Source organism: Dermacentor andersoni, chromosome 2, assembly GCF_023375885.2.
Source record: "Dermacentor andersoni chromosome 2, qqDerAnde1_hic_scaffold, whole genome shotgun sequence".
NCBI lineage: Eukaryota > Metazoa > Arthropoda > Arachnida > Ixodida > Ixodidae > Dermacentor > Dermacentor andersoni.
This window is the reverse complement of record NC_092815.1, coordinates 132,709,780-132,732,972: the sequence shown is the minus strand read 5'-3', so window position 1 is coordinate 132,732,972 and position 23,193 is coordinate 132,709,780. Positions and strand designations below refer to the sequence as shown.

Genomic DNA, 23,193 nt, shown 5'->3' with positions numbered 1-23,193 from the left:
ACGTAAGTAACAAAGTCCAGACAGCGCGAAGGTCGACGGCTCAAGCACGACCGCAAACGACGAAACGCTGACTTTCAACTAAAGTTTCTTGCGTGTTGGGCGCGGAATTATAACACGCGGGAAGGAGAGAACTCAAGAGGAAGGAAATCTCGAGTACGTTAATATATACATGCGATATCATATCACGGTAACAAACGTTAGTCCAAGGTAAGCTGCTTCTTCATCGTTTGTGTTCTTGCTTGTCCCGTCCCTCCCGCTGTTTGGACTTGGATCTGAACTCGTCGTTTTATTTTCTCTTCCCATCCTTCGGTCACCGGTAACTTAGTGCTTAAAAATAATTAAAAAAAAAACACGCTCGCAGGTGCTGGACCACGACGGCATCTTCCTGCGCGAGATCGGCACGCATGCGCAGCCCGAGAACGCGTTCAACCGGTCGCGCAGCATGTTCCAGGAGCCGACGGGCGTCGCGGTCAGCGCCGACGGCCAGCGGGTCGTGGTGTGCGACTTCGGCAGCCACCGGGTGCACGTCTTCTCGAGCGGCGGCGAGCACCTGCACACGTTCGGCCAGAAGGGCGCGCTCAAGGGCCACTTCATGCACCCGGAGTGCGTGGCCGTGGACGGCCGGGGCTTCATCCTAGTCGGCGACAGCGGCAACGGCCGCGTGCAGATCTGCCGCCCGGACGGCCGCCACGTGCGCACCTTCGGCAACAAGGGCTCCAGCAGCGGACAGTTCAGCTGGATATCCGGCATCGCCGTCACGGCGCAGAACGAGGTGGTCGTGTGCGACTTCAAGAACCACTCGGTGCAGGTCTTCTGAGGGGGCCGGGCACGACCTCGGTCCCACCTCCTCCTCCTCGTGTCGCGCACTTCTGCTTCTGTTCCTGTCGTCGCCTCGCGCGTCCATTGCGCGCGCGACGTTCTTTGCATCGTGCTGGTCAAGCCAGGCACGCGCGACACAAGCGGCATTATAAGCGCACGCGCCATGCATGCGCGTGACATATGTCGCGCTCGGCATGCGCGAATACACTGGTATGCGTCTGCGCACCTGCAGATCAGCGCCGTGTGGGCTGTTCGACACCACGGCCCATATTCACAAAGAGTTTTTTTTTTCACGCTTGATGAGGTCGTCGCGAAAAAAAAAGAAGGGGGGGGGGGGGGGCAATAGCAGCAGTGGACATATCCTTAAGCTGAGGCTTTGTGAACAAATAGTTTTGTGAATTCGGCCCCAGAAATGCGTATGTGCCATTGTTCGAGAGGCCGAGCTATCGTGAATGCGACACGTGTACCGTTAGGACTGGCTACCGAAATGTTCGTGAAGGTTTTCCTCTTCTTTGCGGACGCTTATAGCGTGTGGATCCTGACCCCAAATGATCGCACGTGTTATCCTACTGGCCATCCTTCTGTTCACGTGACACCTGTGGCATTAAACGAGCGCACTAAAACGTGCGCGGAACCGCGCTTACCACACGCCGATCGCGTGGGTCAGCGCCATCTATCTGCACGCTGTGTTACAACATGCTCACCAAGGTGCTGAATCATGACTTAAGAACGCGCGCTCACTCGCATATATGCCAAGAGAAATAGTGCGCCAAAGTATCCGACGTTTCAAGTATTGCTTAGGAGGTTACCTCCGTATTCAGAAATGCATCTTTACTTGAAGCCCATGCTTGGCAATGACGCCTGGGGCGAACGCGCCCAAAACGCCCACTGCGTTTCGTCGGTTGCGTTCACGACAGGCGTCATTTCAATCAAGTCAAGCGTGGGCTTCAAGTTAAGATGCATTTCTGAATACGGGGGTTAGTCTCGCGTGTGAAGTTCGCAGATTCGCCGTATAACTTCTCATTGCCTAATAGCGCCACCAAGTGTCGGGCTCGATGCAATACGATATAAGCTTGGATGGGCGCACGCATGTTCCGACCTCCAGTGACAACTGGCTTTGAACATTCTGGGCTTTCTTTTTTTTTTTAATTCGACTGGGCTCTTCTCCGCCTTAGGGTATTCTTACGGCTTTTCTTTCTCCCTGGTGCCATTTTCGATTGCTAAGCCCTTGTTTTAGTTTTTGTGACTCTTTTCTCCATAGTTTTGGCAACGTGTCGCCGTTAGAAGTGCTTCGGAAATGGCGAAAACTATCTGATGGTGGGAAATAGTCTGCAGATAGTCGCAACGCAGGGGAGATGATGGGAAGCAAAATTTAGAGCACTACATTTACATGCGTCTATTTTATAACTCTGTTGCGGCTGTCGGATTTGTTAAGAATTTCCGTCTAAGACAAAAGCATATATGACGAAAAAAAAAAGAAAGAAGACAGGCACAACAATATTAAATGTCTTGTAAGGCTGTACTCATATAGCTCATTTTCTCATATTCGGAAAACACACTTGGCATTTCCTTACTTGTCAAAAATTAGCATAATGGCAGAAATTCTCAGTTCGAATTTTTTGAGCAGCGATATGAAAACGAGTCACCTATACATATGAGACGAAAGTTGCCACAGTGCCGAGAGTTAGCTGAAAGCTGTGTGGGTGAGAGGTCAGATAACCAAAGTAAGTAGGCCTCCAACTATTTATTAAACTGCTGAAGGTTAAATAACTAGTTGATACAAAAAAATATATTGGCCCATGGTAGTGACCTTGCTGCCGCCTGTGTAGATAGACCGTTAATGAAGCCTGAGAACGTAGTTTGATTTTATGACGGCGATCCTGGGAGTGTAGCGCAGGCAGGTCAGTCTGGTTTTGCAAAAGAAATGGTAACAACTTAGCTGAAAAATGGAATGCCTTGTACGCATTTAGCCATATACGTGAGCTATTATTTCCACGTTTATAAACGTGGTACGCCACCTAGGCCTCCATAGGTATACATTTTTCTTGCTATGTGTAAACACTCTTTGAAAAATCCTATAAAGATACGACAGCAAAAAAGAAAAAAAATGCAGCATCAAAGCTTCTTTGTACCGTCTCGAGCACATTTTAAGTTAAAGATTGCACTCTAGTGGCTTTAATGAGCGCGTTTATTTCGAAGCGATGGCTTGTCTATAGAAGACGGCACTCTGACTTAAGTCGTCTCGCGCACGTTGCAAGAAATAAAAGTGTCAGGCGTGCCCTTTCAGCCACCTTCGAGAACAACATCCACCAATCTCAAGGACCAATGAAGGTCCATAAGCATGCCGTAAGCCATAGTCCACGAGCATGTTCAACGACACTGACATGAGAGTAAAAGAATATAAGTGTAGGTCTGAGAAAAGAAATGCTGTCGAATTGCACTGTTCACAGCAATCTTGTCGCGTGATGTCGTTTTCTTTTGTTTAATATCTCCATGGACACCTGGAAAACGCTAAGAGTGATCAGCGTAATGCGCTTTAAGGCGCACTTTTTCTCGTTTTTCAGAGGCCGAATTCGTATTTCACGAAGGAAAGTTGGGCGAAGTCGTGCACGCGTGCAACCACCAGGATGCGCTGCCACTATAGCAGGACGACAATATTTGTGATCATGAAAACTTGTCTGTTGCAGTGGTTCACGTTGAGCGAGTCGACACAGCTCGCGGATTTCGACGCCCGCTGGCATCAATAGTCGTTGAAAGAACACGTGTGACACGCGTATATACAGCAATAGCTTGCCGACGATTTTTCGATCAGTGGATCTCGTTGCGTTGTATATAATATAGTGGCTGTGCGTGGAAGTGCCTCCTCTGGCCGCAAGAGATGGTCGGTATCCCACGAAGCTTCGAGCTTAGATGTTTTGTGCGCATTAAGTGTTGATGTGGTGAGTGAGCTCTACTTCTCGTTGAAAACCTTTGCTGTGTGTTCTTGTATGAAAATAAAGCTGAGTTGTCGTTTTTCCCTTTGTTCGTTGAAAGTCGGCACAACGGGACGCTGTTCCGTTTGCTGCTAAGCGCAACTGGCCGAACATCGAAAGCGCGGTGCTCACCAACCATGCATATTTAACGGTAAGTGTGCATTGTTTTCGTTTTTTGTCGAATAGAGTTTTTGTTGAATGCTGACGTCAAGGAAAAAGAAAGAGGCATCGGGACGCACTCATGCCTGTGAATGCTTTCGCTTGCATTGATCATATGGCTCACACTTCATATACACACGAGCTACCAAAGAATAGGCGCCTCCTGTGAATTCTATCAAAAGCAGGAGTTGATTCTTGCTGGTGCGCGATATGTCACCACATACCTCGAATATTCTCTTGCTGGCACTTCTTGAAGTGAGTGACCAGCTATAACTTCGTCCTCCCTGGGAGTTAACTACATATTATACTGCGGTTGTGCGAGGGGTAAACAACGAGAAAGCTAGAGTCAGCATTAATGCTCTTTGACCCACAACACATGTCGCGCTGTTGCGATCGAACAACGCCCCCACGATACAGGTGTTACACAAACGGCTCGTGTAACACCTCCATCTACTCTAGCTGTGTCAGTTTCATCCACTGGTGCTGCTGTTTCTGAGAAGCTTTGCGTCAAAGCCTCTAACACTACCTCAGAGCTGGCCTTGCACGCAGCTGCAAACGTCAAAACGCCAGTCGAGCTTCCAGGCCTACTTTACAGGCTCACGTGAAACCCTTTTATCAGTTAGCTCGTCACGCGCTAATGATTTGCTTCTCGAAGACCAACTGTATATTTGCGTCCACGAAGCCTGTGGAATCCTGTACGCCGTTTTACTGTAGTGGTGTCATCTCGCTGTGACATAGTTCGCAATGCAAACGTCGTGTGCGATGTTGGTTCGGTGTACATCGACTCTTTAGAGGAACCCCTGACGCCTTTCTTTAAGAGTGGCGGATCGGCTTTCATGTCCTTTGGACCTTACACATAGCACGCTCGCAGCGTGCTATGTGTAAGGTCCCTAAATAAACTTGTTTTATCTATAGGTACACCTTGGCTATGTGGACAGACTCGGGCCATCACTCAGACCTATTCTCACTTATGGCCCAACGTGCGTGTTACGCGAGCCTCGTCGTTTTGACTGGCGCGATTGTGCGTATACGTACAGCGTACTCGTCTTAACGTTGTAACCACTACGCGCTTGTTTAAGTCTAATCGGATTGCCACCGTGCCCTTCGCGCAACGTACGGGAAGACAAAGCTTACTTAATCTGCTCTCAGAGCCTTCTTTCACTGGAGCTTATTCAGCACTAATTGAAATGGTTGGCAGTGCTGCATGTGATGTCTGCAGTTTGCGAGAAGAACAAAGACCACGTAATGTGCCCCTCTTCTCGAACTCACATACAAAGAAAATCAATGTCCAGTGCATTGGGACGACTAGATCATCGTCGACTGAGCGTGCAGACACTACTGGAGTAACGTCCCCCACGTGGTTCTGTGCGCGCAAGTGCCACACATTCACCGCTTCCCTAGCTTTCTTTCTCTTTTCCCTTCCCCCAGCATAGGGTAGCCATCCCGACGTCTTTCTGGTTAACGTTCCTTCCTTCTCCCTTGCTTTTTTGCTATCACTTTTCACGTTCAGAAAGACCACTATAATGTACTCATTGAACATAAGTCAGAATGGACGCCTTGAGCTGCGAGACCTTTTTATCATGGGCTTGCGATGCCTGTGCGTCCTGCTGTGCGAAGGCGCATTTTAACCAGCCTGCGAGACACCGGTCTCAGCTAGTTAGATTAATTAGCCTTGAATAAACATTAGCATATAGAGTGCGTCCTTTGAGTATAGCTTTACTTGTTCATGTTTTCGAAGGGCATAGCATGCAAGGTGCACCGGCAGGCAAACTTTTCCAATTTTCATTAGACTCTGCCGCTTTATTTCTTGCGTCTATAGACACTGCGCCGAAAGTACGTTGTAATAATGGTAAACCTATAGGTATAGCTTGAAAACGTCAAATTTTTGGGAATACCGGAAGACGAGGTGCATTGTGCGCCAAGGTGGCTATTTTCTCGAACTCTCCGCTTTAAAAAAAACCATTAACAATGAAACTGGGCACAGCCCTTTCAATATATACAACTTAAATAAAGGGGCATGGGTTGTGAGACATTGTGACGTACGCCAGTTTCACAGACGCATGATAATATGCGTCATAAAACGTTTTATGTGTGGTAGATCACAGATTCATGTTTGCTGTAGGTGGAAACGTAATAATGGAAGCGTTTGTCAACCAGAATGGGGCAGATGTCGTTTATTCTCTCACAGTTTCAATAATATTGCACTGTCTCAAGAGATTCTATAAACTGCCCGTTATGACAACTTAGTCGAACACTTTAGGACCTATCTCCGCGGAGAAGCACATGATCTCTGTAAAATTAACATAAAATACGATGACCAACATTATTTACAGTGTTTCATCTTCTTTTCGAAAACGCAGTCGGAAAAGCGTGCACTGTTAACATAAGGAAGGATTTTGTCTCTTGACTCAAACTCTGCAGAGCGCATGCGTTTATTTTTTTTTTTTTAATTTTGGATGCAGGAAGAAAAGGGTCACTTAAATTTGCAACAGAATAGAGCCGGCTTGACGGTATTTTAACGTTATCGGACAAAAGATAGGAAAGGGTGAATGACTAGAACTGCTCATTCCTGCTGCAGACTAAATCGAGAACATATGCCTGACTAGAATAAGAAGTGGAGGAAGCACGCACATTTAATTAACATCGCGTGAAGAACAAAACAACAACATTTAAGCGCCTCGCAAGAACCTCGCATGTCAGTGACTCAATTTGAACCGACCGCGTTTTGAAAGATATCGATAACGTATCCAACATCGCAATTCAGCATTCTTTCCTGTTAACGCCAAAAAAGTAAAAAAAATAAGAACAAACATATAAGCTGTGTAATTGGAAAGGAATGATACTAGTTATCCATCGGAACTCATTTCAACATCCTTTCTGACAAAAGTTCTGCATCGACTGTTGGGTAGGCTAATCATTCTAACCGAACCTGTCCTCCGCATCTCGTCACTTAAGGTTGGAATGACTCGTCGTTTCTGGTTACTGGCATAATCTCTTTTTACGACTGGCAGCAAACGGGTGATTCTGACCTATGCAGTCCTGCGACAAAGCTCTGGCTTGGCCTAAACCGAGCCCGAACTCCGCACCTACACCTTTCGCTCCTCTTGAACAGCTTCTGTTAGGTAGTGTGCACTACAAACATCTCACAGCTTTATCCCGCCGGCCACCGCTACAGACCCTCGAAAGCGACAGACGTCGACGCTTCGAGGGAAGGATGCTTACCTCGCTATCGAGCACGAAAGAAACACCCACATTCAGTGTGCACACTCAATGGTCACCCACAGCAGGACACAGTCCCGAGCTGGTGGCTGCCACTATTCGTGTCCTCGGATCGCCGAGAGTACACAGAGTGCGGGTCCACTGTCGCGGAAAACACGAGACGGGCGCTGAGGGCTGTCGGTATACGGCGGTCCAAGAGAGGCGTTGTCGTCCCAGGCTGCGGCGGGAAGGGCAGCAGTCAGCGAGGCGCGGACACACGGCGGCTAAACCGCAAGATGGCACGATCATCACTGGGTTCCGTTGTGGCAGCCGATGGTGTCTGCGGTCAGGGTGAGCGTGGTGAGAACGCTCCTCCGGTTCGGGTTGACGCCCAGGTTCTCCCAGTTGATCCAGGACAGGCGCGCTGTCAGATCTGCGCACGCGAGCGGACGCCGATTAGGTGCCGGTGGCCGACAGTTGTTCCCTTCTGCTTAGTGCACACAACAGTCGCAAATCTGACTTACATGCAGAGTTCTCGTACAGAATCGTGAATGAAAGGAGGAGACGTCGTAGGCGGAAAAGTGTTCAAAAGAATCGAGTTGAGAATACTTCTACGGGAAAAAAAATTACGATGAGCTTGTGAGAATTCGAATACCGGGCCGACGTCCGCTCAGTCGTAGCAAGAACAGTGATTTCAACTGAACTGTCCCTCTCACTCTACGCGCGAGGTTAAACTGAAATTTTGGCCGCATGAAACGACCTTGCGTTCGAGTTCCGCTGCAATTATGCGAGGCCACATTTCGTATTGTAAACCCTAGTTTACGGGTAGGGGCGTATCCTTCTCAAGATGAACTCTAATTGCTGGCAGGTGTCCTACCTCGCAAACGTGCAAATGGCTGCATTCCAAACTACGCAAACATATCTCATCTATCGAGGAAACAAGCCGGAGAGAGAGAGAGAGAGAGAGAGAGAGAGAGAGAAAGAAAAGCTCTCCTCGTCGGGCACCTGAGGTGTTCCACTCGGCGGCGTGCTCGCCCTTGAGCTCTCCCCGGAGGCACTTCTCGATGTGCGTCAACGGGTCGTACTGGGAGACGAGCACCTCGCGCAGGAGCGCGATGTACGCGATGGCCAGCCGCAGCGTGTCGATCTTGGACAGGCGCTTCTCGAACGGGAACGTGGGCACGTGGCAGCGCAGCTCCTCGAACGCCGTGTTGATGCTCATCATGCGCTTCCGCTCCCGGATGTTGGCCGCCCGGCGCTGCACTTTGTACGGACCCGTGAAGCCCGGCACGCCGCCCGCCGAGCACGGCAGCGGGCCTCCGCCGCCGATGGGACCGCCGCCACCGCTAGCGCCGTACTCGTAGCAGAAGCTGTCGGCCGAGGCAGGTCCGGCGCCGCCACCTGCGCGGGTTCGGGCACGCCGTGAGGACTGCGGCCGCACATGCGCGTGAGCGCGTCGCCCTTCTTCGCTGCCCGAGGCTTGCAATGCGTGTGCAATCCGAACGTCGTTGCTTAGGGGTTTCAAACAAAATTTGGATTTCAACGAAAGTGAATTAGCGAGTGTTTCACGTCCCGCAGAAGCTTACTTTGTGTGTTGAGTAAACGGGCTGTAATGCATGCACTCACAGCGAACGCTGCACTATCTCGGTTAGTTTGCAAGGAAAGAAAGACGAAAAGAAGTCGGAACAAACTGCGATTATTGCCAGGGGTTGGATAGAGCTTATCCGTCATGTGCTGTTTTGTTGCCGATAAGGTTAGCCTGAGTGTAAGACCCGTTCTTGTCACAGGCACAGCCTGCGATTGGCTGAAGTGCAGTTGATCTTTCACCGCGCCGTCATCCTTTAAAACCCCAACAAATATTTAGCGCACACTCAGCAGACGTAAGAATAAACGAAATTTGTAAAACGTGGTTTCACTACTAATTACGAGCAGTAAAACAGCGCTAAATAGCAGGACAAGGAGAGGGACCCGGACAACAGCGCTGTTGTCTGTGTCCCTCTCCTTGTCCTGTTATTTAGCGCTGTTTTACTGCTCGTAATCATGAACCAACCAGCCCAAATGCGAACTCTTCTTCACTACCAAGACTCGGTAGCAGCGATATCGCCACTGATATAGGCAAAGGACGGTCAGGATATACGGCTTCACCGAATGATGGATAAATACGGAATGATGGATCCCCGACTTCGTTTGTACAGTGCTCAGCGTTTGAAGCGCGATACTCAGAGCGCGTGAATGCTGGTATACCTTTAGCGCCACCGGCGGGCGCTCGGGACACCGAGCTGATTAATTTTTGCATCACATAAAAGCGAGGTCCTTTGGGATGCATTGTGACTATAATACATTTGACCCCTCAGCGTTCATCGAGCACTCACCAGTGAACCGAAATCGCCGGCCACCACGCGGTCCAAGTATTACGTTTCAATCTCTGTGTACTGTCAATAATGGAACGTTCTTTTCCTTGTGTTTTACTCATCCGACTTAGCATATGGCGCTGACTGGAAACCACATGTAGGCACCAACGCAGCGATCATTATCATATTTTCGTTCAGCTGCCGTCAATTGCATACATAATACACGCCACTGTTATGCACAAAACAATTATAAGTCGTGCCCGCCTTCGTTATCTAAGCAAGGAACGTTATCCCAGGTAAACGTCTTGTTCCTCTTCGCCGTGCCCTATCTTCGTTCGCCGTATGTATAGGGTGACCCACGTAACTTTAGCCAAGGCGTCAAGCGGGACAAACGTACTTACAAAACATCGTGCAACATATGATTTTAAATCCCGCGGTGTTCGATTGTCAGAACTCGCACAACTAAACACCATGGGTCTATAATTGTATCTGCAACGTGTTTTTCATGTATCTACTTTTTCATTGACCAGCTTGGCTAACGTTAGGACACACGGTATACGACCCACGCAAATGGCTCGGCTGCTACCAGCCTGTATATACAGCATAGTCTGCATCTCAGCGAGACCTCTGGTTTGCAATAAACGTTGTTTGAGAAAGCTTGTCGTCGTACTGGCTGCTTACTCTTGCACCGCCGAAGCCCGCGGCGATGCAAGGTGAGCCCTTAGGAGTTGGCCGTCAAGCCGAAGGCTTTACGTGGACAGGCGGCTAAGTGAGAACCCAGTGCGCAGACTCTATGAGCCAAGATGCACCAAGAAGATGAGCCACACGCGCTCTACATTAGACAGGTTTGTCCCAGCATGTATGCAGATTAAACCAAAGTGAAAGGCATATATGTACTCTTTAAACCATCTGTATACCTATATATACGCCTCCAATGGTGATGATGAGGCACGCCGTAGTCTGGGACGCCCGGAGTAAGTTTTATCATCTAGAGTTCTTTAACGCTCACCTAAATCTAGGTACACCAGTGGTTTTCCGTTTCGCCCCCATTGAAATGCGGCCACCGCGGCCGATCGAACCCGCGACCTCGAGCGCAGCAGCGCTGTTAGCCGCTTGGCTGCCGCGGCGGGTCTTCCTTTTTTTTCCTTACGTACCACCTGTTACTACAGAAACCCTTCCGCACGCTCACTACACTGCCAGCGAGCCATCCATCCTCTGGCTCGCAAGGTACGCACAGCGGCCCCATCTGTGCTCGAGTAATCGCCAAAGCAAGAGCGCAAGGTCGTTCGCATGACGGAGTCACTGGAGGATACTCTTCGCCTCCACGGTCTTTATTAAGCTGCTGACACCGTCAGCACGAAGCGCCTGTTTAGTTCTCTAGGGCGGCCTGAATATAGGGTTTAAAGGCATTCAATGGGCACTGTGCATCGTCGAATATCGTAATTTCCGACAGAAGTCAAAAGTAATTTGATATTCCAGTAGAACGCTATAGAGTTCTGGTGTCGTACCTCATCATTGCCTCAGTACGCTTTCAGAAACCCATTTCCAACTTAACCTATGGAATTCAAATATATTATTCGACTACGAATCCATCAACTCTTCAACGTGCGGCGACTCCAGGAACGTAGCCATTTATACCTGCTCGCACATCACGTATATGTTCGCCACGTGTTGCATGCAGCCTTGTGATGAGAAGCAATACGGGAAGCTCAGAATGCGACGCATCCACTGGTGCAATTACTGAAGTTGACATACCTCAGTGACCAACTATTCAGTCTCGATTCGCACCCCTGGATGCATTCGCAGCCCCTCTCTCCTGTATTTCTTTTCATCTTTTAAACCCTTTCGCCCAGTGTGGGTAGCACGCCAGACTCGCCTATTGTAAGCTTCTCTGCCCTTCCTTTCTCTCTGTCCTCTCTCTCTATCTCTCGCTAAGCTTTCCTTCATTTTAAGTGTGTCCTTTGTTTACAGATATACAGCATGCCTATGACACGAACGTACTGCATGTCTTCTTTTTGATGACCAGCACCTGTCCTCTTCTGTTCAGTGAAACTATTATGACGCTATATTATGCGAAGTGTGATAAGAATATGAGCTTGCTGTGCGCATAAAAGATACTGCACCTGTGACCACGCGAATGGAGTGAACAAAGGACGTCTTAGTGCTCTCCGACTACTTTTCGGCCGGCGCAGACGGACGTTAGAGAAGTATGTCTTCTCTGCACACCAGCTCTCACCCTTAAGTCTTCACCCTTCTTGCTTTCTTGGCATGTTTATTAAATTAAAGAACCGAATGGCTCAGTGGGAGAAGTTCACTTTAGACGTCAACGTAGACCTCGTTCGCGCTACGAAATTGCGGAGAACAGCTGCTACACGAGTCATAAAGACATATGTGCGCTATTGCCTACTGAAGCTACAAGAACAGAAATCCTGACTAGCTTGCACGAATTCGTGGTTGGCTGAACAGCGCAAAACATACAAAAACATGAGACAAGAGGTACACACCGGACGATTGCTTACCGAATTTTTTTTTATTTACAGTAAATAAGAAAAAAAAAACGTGCTTCAAAATTTAGATTGGCCCCATGAATATTACGAATAAGAAAGTGCAGACGTAGCTGACATGCATCGAACCATGCAGCAGTTACTCCCTATGCCTACTGAGTGAGCCAGAAAAATGCGGACAGCAGTATGCATGCACAGCGGAGAATTGATGGGAGCGAGTACGCTGTAGACGGAGCTGATGTCAGCATCTAGCGGCATCACCTCATAGCAGGCGCAGATGTAGATGAAAGCAGAATGGAAGAATGTTCTCTCTACATAGCAATCGCTCTTATAGGATTTGTAAAGTTGCAGTGGCGGTAAGCTGCGTTTGGGCGAAGTGTGGTGCTAAGAAAGAAGGAATTAAGGCTGTAGTTGAGCTATATATTCAGGAGAGCGAAAGCAAGAGCAGGTCCTTGGCCCTCAGTGATAATCTTACCACAGAAAATTTTTCTGTGCGACAAAGGACTTGTTGGTGACGCCAAAATGGCGAGTTTACGAAACTGTGGTGCGACCAGCAGTGTGGCAGGAAGCATGCAAAACGCTTTCTCAGAGCAAGTGAAACATTTCGAAGCCTGTAACTCGATTTAAGTAGCTCTTTTCTCATAGCTACGCAGAATGAACATGAAAGCACGGTATGCTGTCTTTCCTATGTCTGGCGCTTTTATTTTAGCGCTGCTTGGTATACGCCAATATGACAGACCAATTAAACCGAATTACTCCCTCAGTGATAAGTAAACACAGAAATAAACCCATTAAAGGTGATGGCAATGTATACGTAGATTAGTTCCACAGTTTAAGAAGGATCTCCCAAGCTATATGGCCAACTAATAAAAAAAAGAGAAATAACTTTTTCGGAAGAAAGACAACAAAGGTGAAAGTCGGTGGTAAGTGCAAGTAATACTGGACTGAGAAATGGTGGCTGGACACTGTTTATTATGACTACAAAGCCAAGTAACCCACGAAAGCAAAACACAAGTGATTATTGAACATAGCCCTTACACACTATTACAATCACGCACAAAATAAACAGAACTCAAATTGTTTCCATCGCGGACATATTCCGTCGTGGTTTTTCGTATAACTGCGTTAGTAAACATATTAAGCTTTGCAACGTCGCTAATATAATTCTGCTGCTTAATCTAACAACAGAAGAATCACAACAGACGGAGCTTAAGGGATGAAATAAAGTTACGTTAAGTTCCCCATAATATTACAGCCGAGCTCGATTACTGGAGCGTATGCTTATGGAAGGCAACCAACGCAACTATGTACATTCAGCTCAGAAGTGTTGATTGCTGCCCACAAGAAGCCTTGCTTACACAGAGATGTCACAAAATACTGGGTCACAAGAAGCACTATGTACTGGAAGTTACATCTCAGACAAAAAAAAAAAAAAAACTGACTGGCCCGTCGTCTCCAACGGTCTAGCAGGAGGGTGTAAAAGAAGAACGACAATAAGTCGTGCAAATACTGCAGCAACGAAAACTTAGAGCTGGTGATCAGTTGTGTTAAACATCACATCCTATTCCTACTGTTGGGCGACAACGGATGAAGAGCAGAAACAATGCTATATTGGAGCCGCCGGGAATGAGCCATAGATATGCACGGAATCGCGCAGAAGTGTGAACAGGAAACTTCATAATATATGCAGTTTAGTTTCCATGCCAATCCATACTAATATAACCTAACCACTCACGCTTCTGTTCCATTGGCTAGACCAGCCTCATCGTTCTAATTACTCTCACAGACAACACAAAAAGTGAGTCTGATGCGGCGGCGTACACGCTAGCTTAGTATGACAGAACACCTTGCGCATGCAGCTGACGTCACCGATATCAGTAAGTCTAGTAAAGGCAAAGTTGAAGGCATATAGCTGCAAGTGAGTGCCTGTGAAGAATCTGCACTCGCGCATCTACGCATAAACAAAACGTTAATATATATATATAATACGAGCTCACAACAACAGGTTATGAAAGGAAAGGAAGAACGAATTTGTTTTTCTGCAAGCGGTACGTGCTGCGAGAGCCCATCGTGCTGCGTGCTAGCCTACAGGCTGCGAGGCAGATCACGTCGTCGTATCTCGGGACACTTACCAGCGAGGCAGGTCGGGTAGGGTAGCGCCTGCGGTGGTAGCGGTCCCGCTCCGGCTCTGGCGGCGAACTCGCACGCGGGCCTCTGGAGCTCGGCCGAGGACGGCGATCCGGGCGAGTCCCTGCCTCCCGCCGCGTCTTCGAGGCGCATCGGGTGCGGCGTCGAGCCTCCGCCCGCGCCGGCCGGCGCCGAAGACGTGGACGCTCCTCCGCCGCCCGACGAGGCGACGCACGGGAATCCGGCCAGCTCCTCGTAGGCCGGGAACTCCGCCGCCGCGGCACCGAAGTCTTCGGGGAAGTGCTGATGGCCGGCGGCCCGGTGGTGGGGGTGCCGGTAGTGCGGGGGCGCCGGCGCGAGCTGTAGCTGCTGCTGGGACGGCGGCGCCTGGGACGTCGATGCCGACATGGCCGCGCGGTGTCCGCGATCCCTTTTTATACGGCCAACGTCAGAGGCAGCAGCGGCCGCGGCGTCAGCCGGCGCTGAAGAGACCGCACCGCGGCGAGGGAAGAAGCCGGGCGCATAGAAAGAAGCAGCATCCGCTGCTGCTGCAAGCGACAAGTCCAATTTCTGGACGCGCGCGCGCGCGCCCCGGCGGCGCGCTGCTGGGCAAGCGGAGGCTGCTGGCAAGGCTTTTGGCTCCCGAAAAAAGGGCCGCCGCTCCCTGCGTGCGTGCGTGAGCGCGCGTGCGGCGGGCGCCTGAGGATGTTCCCCTTTCCCTCGCGCCTGCCTTCTCCCTCGCCCGTGACACGTCCCGAACAGGGACGACGACTTTCTTCCTACTCAGCGCACGGCGACTCTTCCGCTAGCGCACACTTCTGCCTGGAGGAAATAATAAGGGGGGTGCAGTCGACGCTAAGGGGGAGCCCAAGTGACGTCGCGTTAAAGCAGAAACGGCCAAACTGCAGAACCGCCAGAGGCAGTGCCGAGCGCGCGCGAGCGCGTCGCCGCTCAAGCCGAAGCGCGGTCGAGCCGCGGCTCTGGTCCCAGCACGCGTGGTTATTGAAAAGTCTGCTCCTGGCAGATCCTCCCACCCGCTTTGAATTTCTCGACTCCTGCTTCTTTGATCTTCGTCCTCCTATCCTTTTTCTTTCTCCTCTCCAGACTCTCTCCTTCTGGATGCGCTCTCCTGAGGAGTCCTTCGCACTCTCTCCGTTAGGTCTGTACTATGCTTGCTTTTCTTTTTTCCTTCTTGCCTTTCGGTCCAGGAGTTTCCTTTGTGGCTCTGTGGACTGGTGATGGCGAGTACGACAACCGAAGCACAGACGCCGACAGGGCAGGAAGTACAAACTTTAGAACGTTAAATATACGCCGAAGAGAACTAAAGGAAATGATTATGGCATCCCAATACGCAAGAAAAAAATATGAATATGAAAACGAGCGTCTGAGCTGGCCTTGCAGATAGAAGAAACAACCTATGCAAATGATTGACGGTTGGGGCCGCGAAGGAAGAAAAAAAGAAACTAAACACGACCGGCCGAGAGGCAACGAGACATTAAAACAAATACAAGCGCAGCAAGGGAAAGAAATTGAATCACCTAAATAGCAACAAAAATGTTAAAGGAAGTCTTAGACCACAGAAAGTAAACCAAAGAAAAAAAAGATGCCGATGAATGGAGCGAAGGGAGAGAGGACGGTTCTCCAGCGATGATGGAAAGAATAGGAAAGAAGGTTCTGCCCCTGCGGCAGTGAAGAATGCGAGGCGTCTGGACCAGCGATCCTGCTCAATCGCAAGCTCCGGCAGCTGTCGGGACCTGCGGCGGCTAGCGACGCACTTGTGCGGACGACGGAGCGCGGCGAAGACCACCAGTCGGTTTCGCGAACTGCGCGCGGATCGCGAAGATGGCGCTATACGCGACACTGACAATCGTCGTCGCGTGCGGAGGTGCTCGGCGCGAAGAGATGTTTTTCGTTCGGCGCAATACCCCCAACTCCCCGCCGCGTAGGCCCGCGGGCTCTCCTTCTGGCGATCGCGACAACGAAACGACAGTGGCACGGGGTGCGACGAAAAGGCCCTGCGCTGGTAACGCCCTGTTGCGGCGTACAGGCACCTTGCGCCCGGCCGCTACATGCCTAGGCGACGGATACAGGCCCTCCGGCACTCCTTTTCCTCTCCCTACTCGTCGAGGGAGGAAAGGAGAGTGAAGTGGAGAGAAGAGTGAGATGGGCAGAAGGGAGAGGAGAGGACCGTCCCACTATTCCTGTCGACGCACGGCTCCTGGCGCTGACAGCAGCGCACGTTGCACTCGGTTCTACTCCAGACTCGCTTCTCATGCGCAAACAAACAGAAAGGAAATACCCGGCGATCCGTTCTGACACTCAATTTTCTCTCCTCACCACCTCTCCTTTCGTGCTGTTCTTTTTTGTTCTCGCTCCCTTGTAACGCGGCACCGGGTCTGGAAGAAGAGAGAGAAGCCGAGTCCCGCAAGCATTCGGCTTGGCTGTCCGGACCAATCACAGCACAGCGCGTTCTCTGCGGCAAAGAGGGAAGAGTAGGTTCCGGCGGTAGCATCGCACTTGCCTACGCGTTCACTGCTCCGAGCTCTATTTCCTGCTTTGGTCGGACGGTGGTGTTTCTCGAGAACAGTGTGTCCCTCTTTTCCCGGCGCCGTTTATTATTTTACGCTTTCACTCTTTGGAAGTCGCTAATGGTCCTGCAGGTTTCGATCCTTTTTTTTTCTCTCTCTCTCTCGCCCGCTCTCGCATTTCTCTTCGGGTGTGGAATAGCGGAGGGTGCGCGAAAACGGGAGATCAGCTGGGCCGGGCATGCGTAAACGGGAGGCTGAGGCGTGAGGCTCCGCCCACGCCTGATGTCGGGAGGGCCAATAGGAGCGTCGGGATGGAATCGCCATGGGAGAGACGTGGGGGAAGTCGGGTTGCCGAGAGAGCCTGCAAGAAGGCTCCTCGCGTGAGAACTGCAGACTCAATCACAAAATGCCATGCTTGTTTCATTTTACCGCTTGTTGACAATGAGGACAGGTATGTTTCTTTCCACAAGAATGGTTCCACAATAATAGGAGCGTCAAAGGAACGCACCAATCTGTTCATTGAGCTTTGAAAGCAGGAAAACTGGAGAGTTGACTTAAAGCGCTCGCTTGAAAGGAGGGCAATTATTTAATCACTCCTGAAACAACACATCTAACACGCACCGCAAAATATACTTAAAAACGGTAACAGTAATCTCCCAGTGATAACGATATTACTATTTATTATCACTATATTACTTTAGTTCTTCAGCTTTAGTCGAAGTCAAGCATGAGTTAAAGGTGGGGCAGGATAAGATAACCGTATCTAATCAACGCAGACTTGCATGTTCCGCAATATTGAGAGATGTACATGCGTTATTCAAAAAATAATGCGAGCCGTCATTTTAGTTTTCATTAATCATTTTAGAGATTTCGAAACTCGCTCGCCGCGGAAATTTTTTGCGTGCACTTTTATTATATGTCGGTAAAGCAGCATGACTGTATTAGATCGACAAAGTAACACTGATCAGCGACGGCCATTAGAAGCGGTGGGATAACAGTCAATTTGGAGAAAATCCAAATTAGGAGAATCGGAGTAAATCTTTGATTACCTCAACGGAATTAATGTGAAAAAGGGTTATGTGAACCCGACTATTCGATACGTTTACAAACTGCGACACGATCCCGAGAAGAACTCTCCGGTACTGCCCCTAAGCAGCTAAGTTGCCTAGTACTGCGCGAGGTGGCCTTTAATGAGTTCGCCTTTGCTCATCCAACTTTCATTTTTTTTGCTCGTTTGTTTTACGAATCTGCGAATCTTGCAAACATCACGCGGAGATAAGTGCCGGTGTAGTGAATGAAAAGCGCCCCAGGGCGCAAACGCCCCAAGGTTACAGACGCTGCACCTGGATAAACGCTGTGATGTGGTGCACGAGATCAGTTGCACGAAATCCGATGAAAAACTACCGGCGTGTTGGTCCAAAGTACACCTTCTAGGAGATTAGATAGATAGATAGATAGATAGATAGATAGATAGATAGATAGATAGATAGATAGATAGATAGATAGATAGATAGATAGATAGATAGATAGATAGATAGATAGATAGATAGATAGATAGATAGATAGATGTGTGCGTGTGTGTGTGTGTGTGTGTGTGTCCGAGAAGGTTTACTTCCCTACAAGTTCTGGTGCTTGTATGGAAAGGTTATTTGATATGTAATCTTGAACCCTGTATGTTGCAAGCTAGACCCATTCAAGAGCTCAGTAGCCGGCACCTTAAATTGTGCGTCAACATCTCCTCATATCGTATCAATTAAAAAAGCATATATGTTTTTTTTTCTGAGCTCTTGAATGGGTCTAGCCTGAAACATACAGGGTTCAACATTGCGCATCAAATAACCTTTCCATACAAGCACCAGAACTTGTCAAGCAACGTTTCGCAGTAACACTATGACGTAAGAAATACATGGCTGCGCGCGCGCTTACAGACTGCGCGGCTTCACTCGACCACTCGGAGAGCAAGGACGCTCACACTACATACAATGAAATCACTAAACACTACTACCTACAACGTAGAGAGCATAGCACGCCACACCGCACGCCCACTCGAGCTCAAGCGGCTACACTCAGAGTGCTACAAAAAGTCGCATACCCCACGCAAAACAGACTACACCACTACATGCCTGAGCTCTACGACAAGTCTTATTGCACCAATTGCAATACATCCCTTAACGTCTATCATTTACTCTGGCCATGCTCGCAAGCTCACATAAGCTCCGAATCGGACAAGAGCAAGTTTGAAGAAGCAATCCGGAGCGAAGAACTCGCTCCCCAACTCTGGGCCGTTCATCGAGGTGCACGACGCCGCCAGGAAACTCAACCTCCCGGTTCCGTCGTGGGAGAGGCCCGCTCCATGAGAGCCACAAAGCTCTCGCGGCCAGCAGGACCTTGAATAAGGTTTATATCCTTCCTTTTTTCCGTACAATATACAAGTTAAATGACTACACAGTTCTGTAGAAGAAAGCCTCAAAAATACAATTGATACTGTCGACAAATAATGGTCTCTAGTCAGCGGATGGTACATTAATCGTGTAAGTGCATTATCACATGTAGACAGAACAGAACACTCGACACAACATAATCCACAAACACATACATATATGTATACAGTGACATTGAAATGAAAGGAACATTAAAAGCGTTAATAACGGCCTACAATGCCACTGTCTTCGAGAAAAGTTTTTGATGCTTTGAAAGCGCTCTTCTGCAAGACAGTTGTTGGCCAAAGACCCAAACATTTCTTTAAACTGAAAGGTCTGCGGTATATTGTAATTAGGGTTGATTTAAGTCGGCGTCTTGGTGCGTCGTGATGTGTGCAATCTAGGAGGAGGTGATGTATATCTTCATCTACAAATCCACAATCACATTCGGACGTTTCCGCATGGCCAATTTTATGTAAGAAATGCTTTGTGTAGGGAGTGCCTAGCCTTAATCAATGGATAGGGGTTTCAATATTTCTGTCTAATGAGAATGAAAATTTGGATTCAATGAACGCATCAATATGATACAAATCCGAGATCTTAGAATTCTGGCCAAACCACGTATCTCTATAAATTTTGAAAGAAGTTGTCCTTATAATGCAACGTAATTCATTCTTTGAGATTGGGAGCGGAACCACATCATCTTTGAGATGTGCTTGTCGTGCTGCTTCATCGGCTGCTGTGTTGCCAAGAGTGTTACAATGCCCTGGTATCCACTGGAATATTTCATGCTTCGCTTGGTTTGCCCTTGTGAGGTCTTTAAATGTTTCGTATGTTATACTATCACTGATTGTTTTTCCTTTTGCGCTGCAGATTGATGTTAGAGACGCCTGTGAATCGCTGAAAATTACCCATTTTTGCGCATCTACGACTGACGTTATAAATTTTATCGCACATAGGATTGCGAATAGTTCAGTGGTTGCGGACGAAGTCACACGAGATTATTTAAATGATTCTTGTTTATTGAGGCGCGGTATAATGAATGCTGAAGTTGGACGAGGTTGCTGTACTGGAGCCATCTATCTCTATAGAAGTGTCTGTGTCCTGAATACCGCATATATATCCGCTAAAGTGTTAGTTGTTGAGCAGCTTGAATGAAAACGTATCTTTTTCTTAATATCCCGTCTACTCACAATTCGATTTTTGTAAGTATAAGTAGCCATGGAGGATATTCCACATCTGAGTTCCAAAATTAATTTCTTGGTAATATATGGAGATTTTCTCCAATTTCTTTATGTACATAACTTCTGGGTCATTTCACTATGTCTAGATCCGATGGGTGGCGTTTATGCTGTGTTTGAAGACGGAAATAATGTCGGGTTGTTTCTGTACTTCTCATAACTGGAAACGGTGACTGACGAGCCTCAGCTATATTACAAGATAGAAGTTGCTCGTGGAACGACATATGCGTAGTCCTCTAGCTAAAAGTCTTTGAAGTCGCTCTTCCGACGTGTCGGATAATGTCCGTGTAAGATGGGCACAGAATACGCAATATTTTGTCGTATTAATGCATTGTAAACTGTCAGCATGGAGATACTGATCCGTCCCATGGTGTGTCTGCAAGTCTGCGAAGCACATTCACTATCGCATTGACCTCGTTTTCGAGTTTTTTTATGTGGATTGCCCACAATAGGTGCCTATCAAGTATTATGCCAAGGAATTGATGCTGTGCGACAATCATTAAAGGGTGTCCTTCCCAGATTAATAATGAAATTTTTTAACTACCTCCGAGTGAAGGGCAATACAGCTGTCTTTGTGTGTGATAGAACCATTTCTCTTTCTCCCAAAAATTGGTTAATGACATTTAACCCGTCTTTCAATGCCATCTGAAGTAATTGAGCATTAGACCTAGATGTCCAAATACACACATCATCTGCATACAGTGAAAATCTTAACTGTGATGGCAGTCTTTTTGTTAAATCAGCCATGACGCAGTTAAAAGAAAAAGGGCTGAGTACGCTTCCCTGTGTTACTCCCTGTTTGACAACATGTTCAGCACTCCTTATTTCACCCGTCTGAACAAATATTTTGCGACCTGATAAAAATTCGGAAATCCATCGCAAGGACCTGCCAGACATTCCGAGTTCTAACATACTTAGCAGAACATGAACGTGGCTAACAGTGTCAAATGCCCTCTTGATGTATAGGAATACTGCTATCGTAAAGTTTCCAAGTGCACGTTCGTGTTCCACACATGTTGCTATATCCGATATTGCATCCATTGTGCATCTCTGTTTTCTTAACCTGCTAAGTAGTTGGACAACAGATCCATTTTCTTACACCACGATTTAACTCGCGTGTCACTCATTTGCTCGATTATTTTGCATAAACAATTTGTCAAACTAACTGGGCGGAAGGATTCAAGGCGCAAGGGCGTCTTACCTGATTTTAAAATTGAGATGATTCGAGCGACTTTCCAAGAGTCAGGTGCAGTTTCTTGTATCCATAGATTATTATTGATGTCTGAGAGAGCATTTGTACCTGTCGGCCCGAGGTTTCTTAGCATATTGTACGTAATGCCGTCCGGCCCAGCAGCAGGCTTTTGGCGACAAGACGTAATTGCACATTGAAGCTCACTTAATGTGAAATCATGATCTAACTGAGTATGTTGTGCAAGCAGTAATTTTCTACTTAGCTAACACTATTGAATTATCCAATTCTGCACATTGTGAAGCAGGTCTGGGAATAAGCTCGCAAAATTCATCTTCAACTATTATCTCACACGTGTCCTGAGCTACAACGAGAGCACGAAATGGGCAGCTCTGGGTTACAGGTCCGCTTAAAGGACCAATTACTAGAAAAATTTGTGCGACAGACGCGTATAAGGAGACAGCGTGCCGCAGAAATTGCGCCAGCGCCGTTTGCCTAAATTTTCTATGCGTCCGCGCATTACATTGTGAATTTTCTGAGCGTTTTTGTATGCTTCTAAACTTCCGTTCCGTCGGTACGCTCTTTCGGATCGGCGTCTGATGGCTCTTAGGTGTTCATACTCTCCGTCAACTGCAGCATAATCTTTTGGAATTGAGACCTTCTTTGTGCATATGTTCACATTACCCCGCAAAAATTCACTAAACCTACGAACCATGGTATGTGGATTAATATGATCCGTTAGGCGGTAAGAAAAGCTTTCCAGTTGGTTAGTCTGCTGTAACGCCTGATATCATTGTGCATGCTAGGGTGATTTACAAGAACGGGAAAATGATCCCTTCCGCGCGTTCCCCTATCCGCTGTCTATGCCACACCATTCACTATAGATCTTGTGAACACAGGGTAACATCTATGCAGCTTCAATAATCATATCCACGAAGTAATGTTGGCGATGCATCGTTTAAAACAGTCTAGTTGTATTTATACATGGCACACTCAAACGCATTACCACGTGCATCACAATGATCACTGCCCCAGATAACGTTGTGTGCATTGAATACTCCACATACAAATACATTGGAATGAGCTATTTTGAAGATATCCACTGGCACGCTTCTGCTGAAATACGGTTTGAAGGTTGTAGATATAGATTGATCGCTGTTATGCATAGCTTACCAAAGGACACCTTACATGCGATGAATTCGGGAAAGTCTGAATTACTGGACTGAATTTGATAAGATGGTAAGTCCTTTCTGACGCACAGGATCACTCTGCTAAGAGCACCTTGAGGAGACGTCTTGTATATCACATAAATCGAGCGGCGAAAATTGTCACTGATTCCCGCCTCTTGAATGCAAAGCACTGGAAAGTTGTATTGTACAAACAGTTTACGAAAGTGAACACACTTCCTTCGAAGACTGTTGGCATTCCACAGAAATATGGAGACATTTTTGTAGCGATTATTCATGTACTGCTTGCCGCAGTTTTCACCCGGATTGGTGACACAATACTGTTGCTTCCGGCAGACCAGATAGGACACACACACACACACACACACACACACACACACACACACACACACACACACACACACACACACACACACACACACACACACACACACACACACACACGCACACGCACACGCACACGCACACGCGCGCACACACACACACACACACACACAC

The 23,193-nt window shown here is 48.1% G+C and overlaps 2 protein-coding genes across 3 annotated transcripts in view; one reads left to right on the top strand and one right to left on the bottom strand.

Annotated features, from left to right (window-relative positions):
* Positions 1–3,834, top strand: part of LOC126540715 (uncharacterized) — a 57,580-nt gene extending 53,746 nt beyond the window's left edge. For both annotated transcript variants that reach the window (XM_050187558.3, XM_050187557.3), the window contains exon 5: positions 362–3,834. In XM_050187558.3, coding sequence (XP_050043515.1) covers positions 362–817 — 456 coding nt within the window. In that variant the 3' untranslated portion in view covers positions 818–3,834. The remainder of the gene's footprint in view (positions 1–361) is intronic.
* A 2,275-nt stretch (positions 3,835–6,109) lies between these two features.
* Fer2 (basic helix-loop-helix domain-containing Fer2) lies at positions 6,110–16,178 on the bottom strand. Its single transcript, XM_050187560.3, has 3 exons — positions 14,136–16,178; positions 8,154–8,549; positions 6,110–7,581 (listed from the first exon to the last, which is right to left on the bottom strand). The coding sequence occupies exons 1-3, from the start codon at positions 14,536–14,538 to the stop codon at positions 7,457–7,459; spliced, it is 924 nt and encodes a 307-aa protein (XP_050043517.2). The 5' UTR covers positions 14,539–16,178; the 3' UTR covers positions 6,110–7,456.
* Between the last annotated feature and the right edge of the window lie 7,015 nt (positions 16,179–23,193).

Coding starts and splice junctions, on each gene's coding strand:
- Fer2 (XM_050187560.3), bottom strand. CDS start 14,538: ATGTCGGCATCGACGTCCCAGGCGCCGCCGTCCCAGCAGCAGCTACAG. Junction 8,550..14,135: donor CTACCCGACCTGCCTCGCTG/GTAAGTGTCCCG, acceptor GAACCCGCGCAG/GTGGCGGCGCCGGACCTGCC. Junction 7,582..8,153: donor CGCCGAGTGGAACACCTCAG/GTGCCCGACGAG, acceptor TCGCGTGCGCAG/ATCTGACAGCGCGCCTGTCC.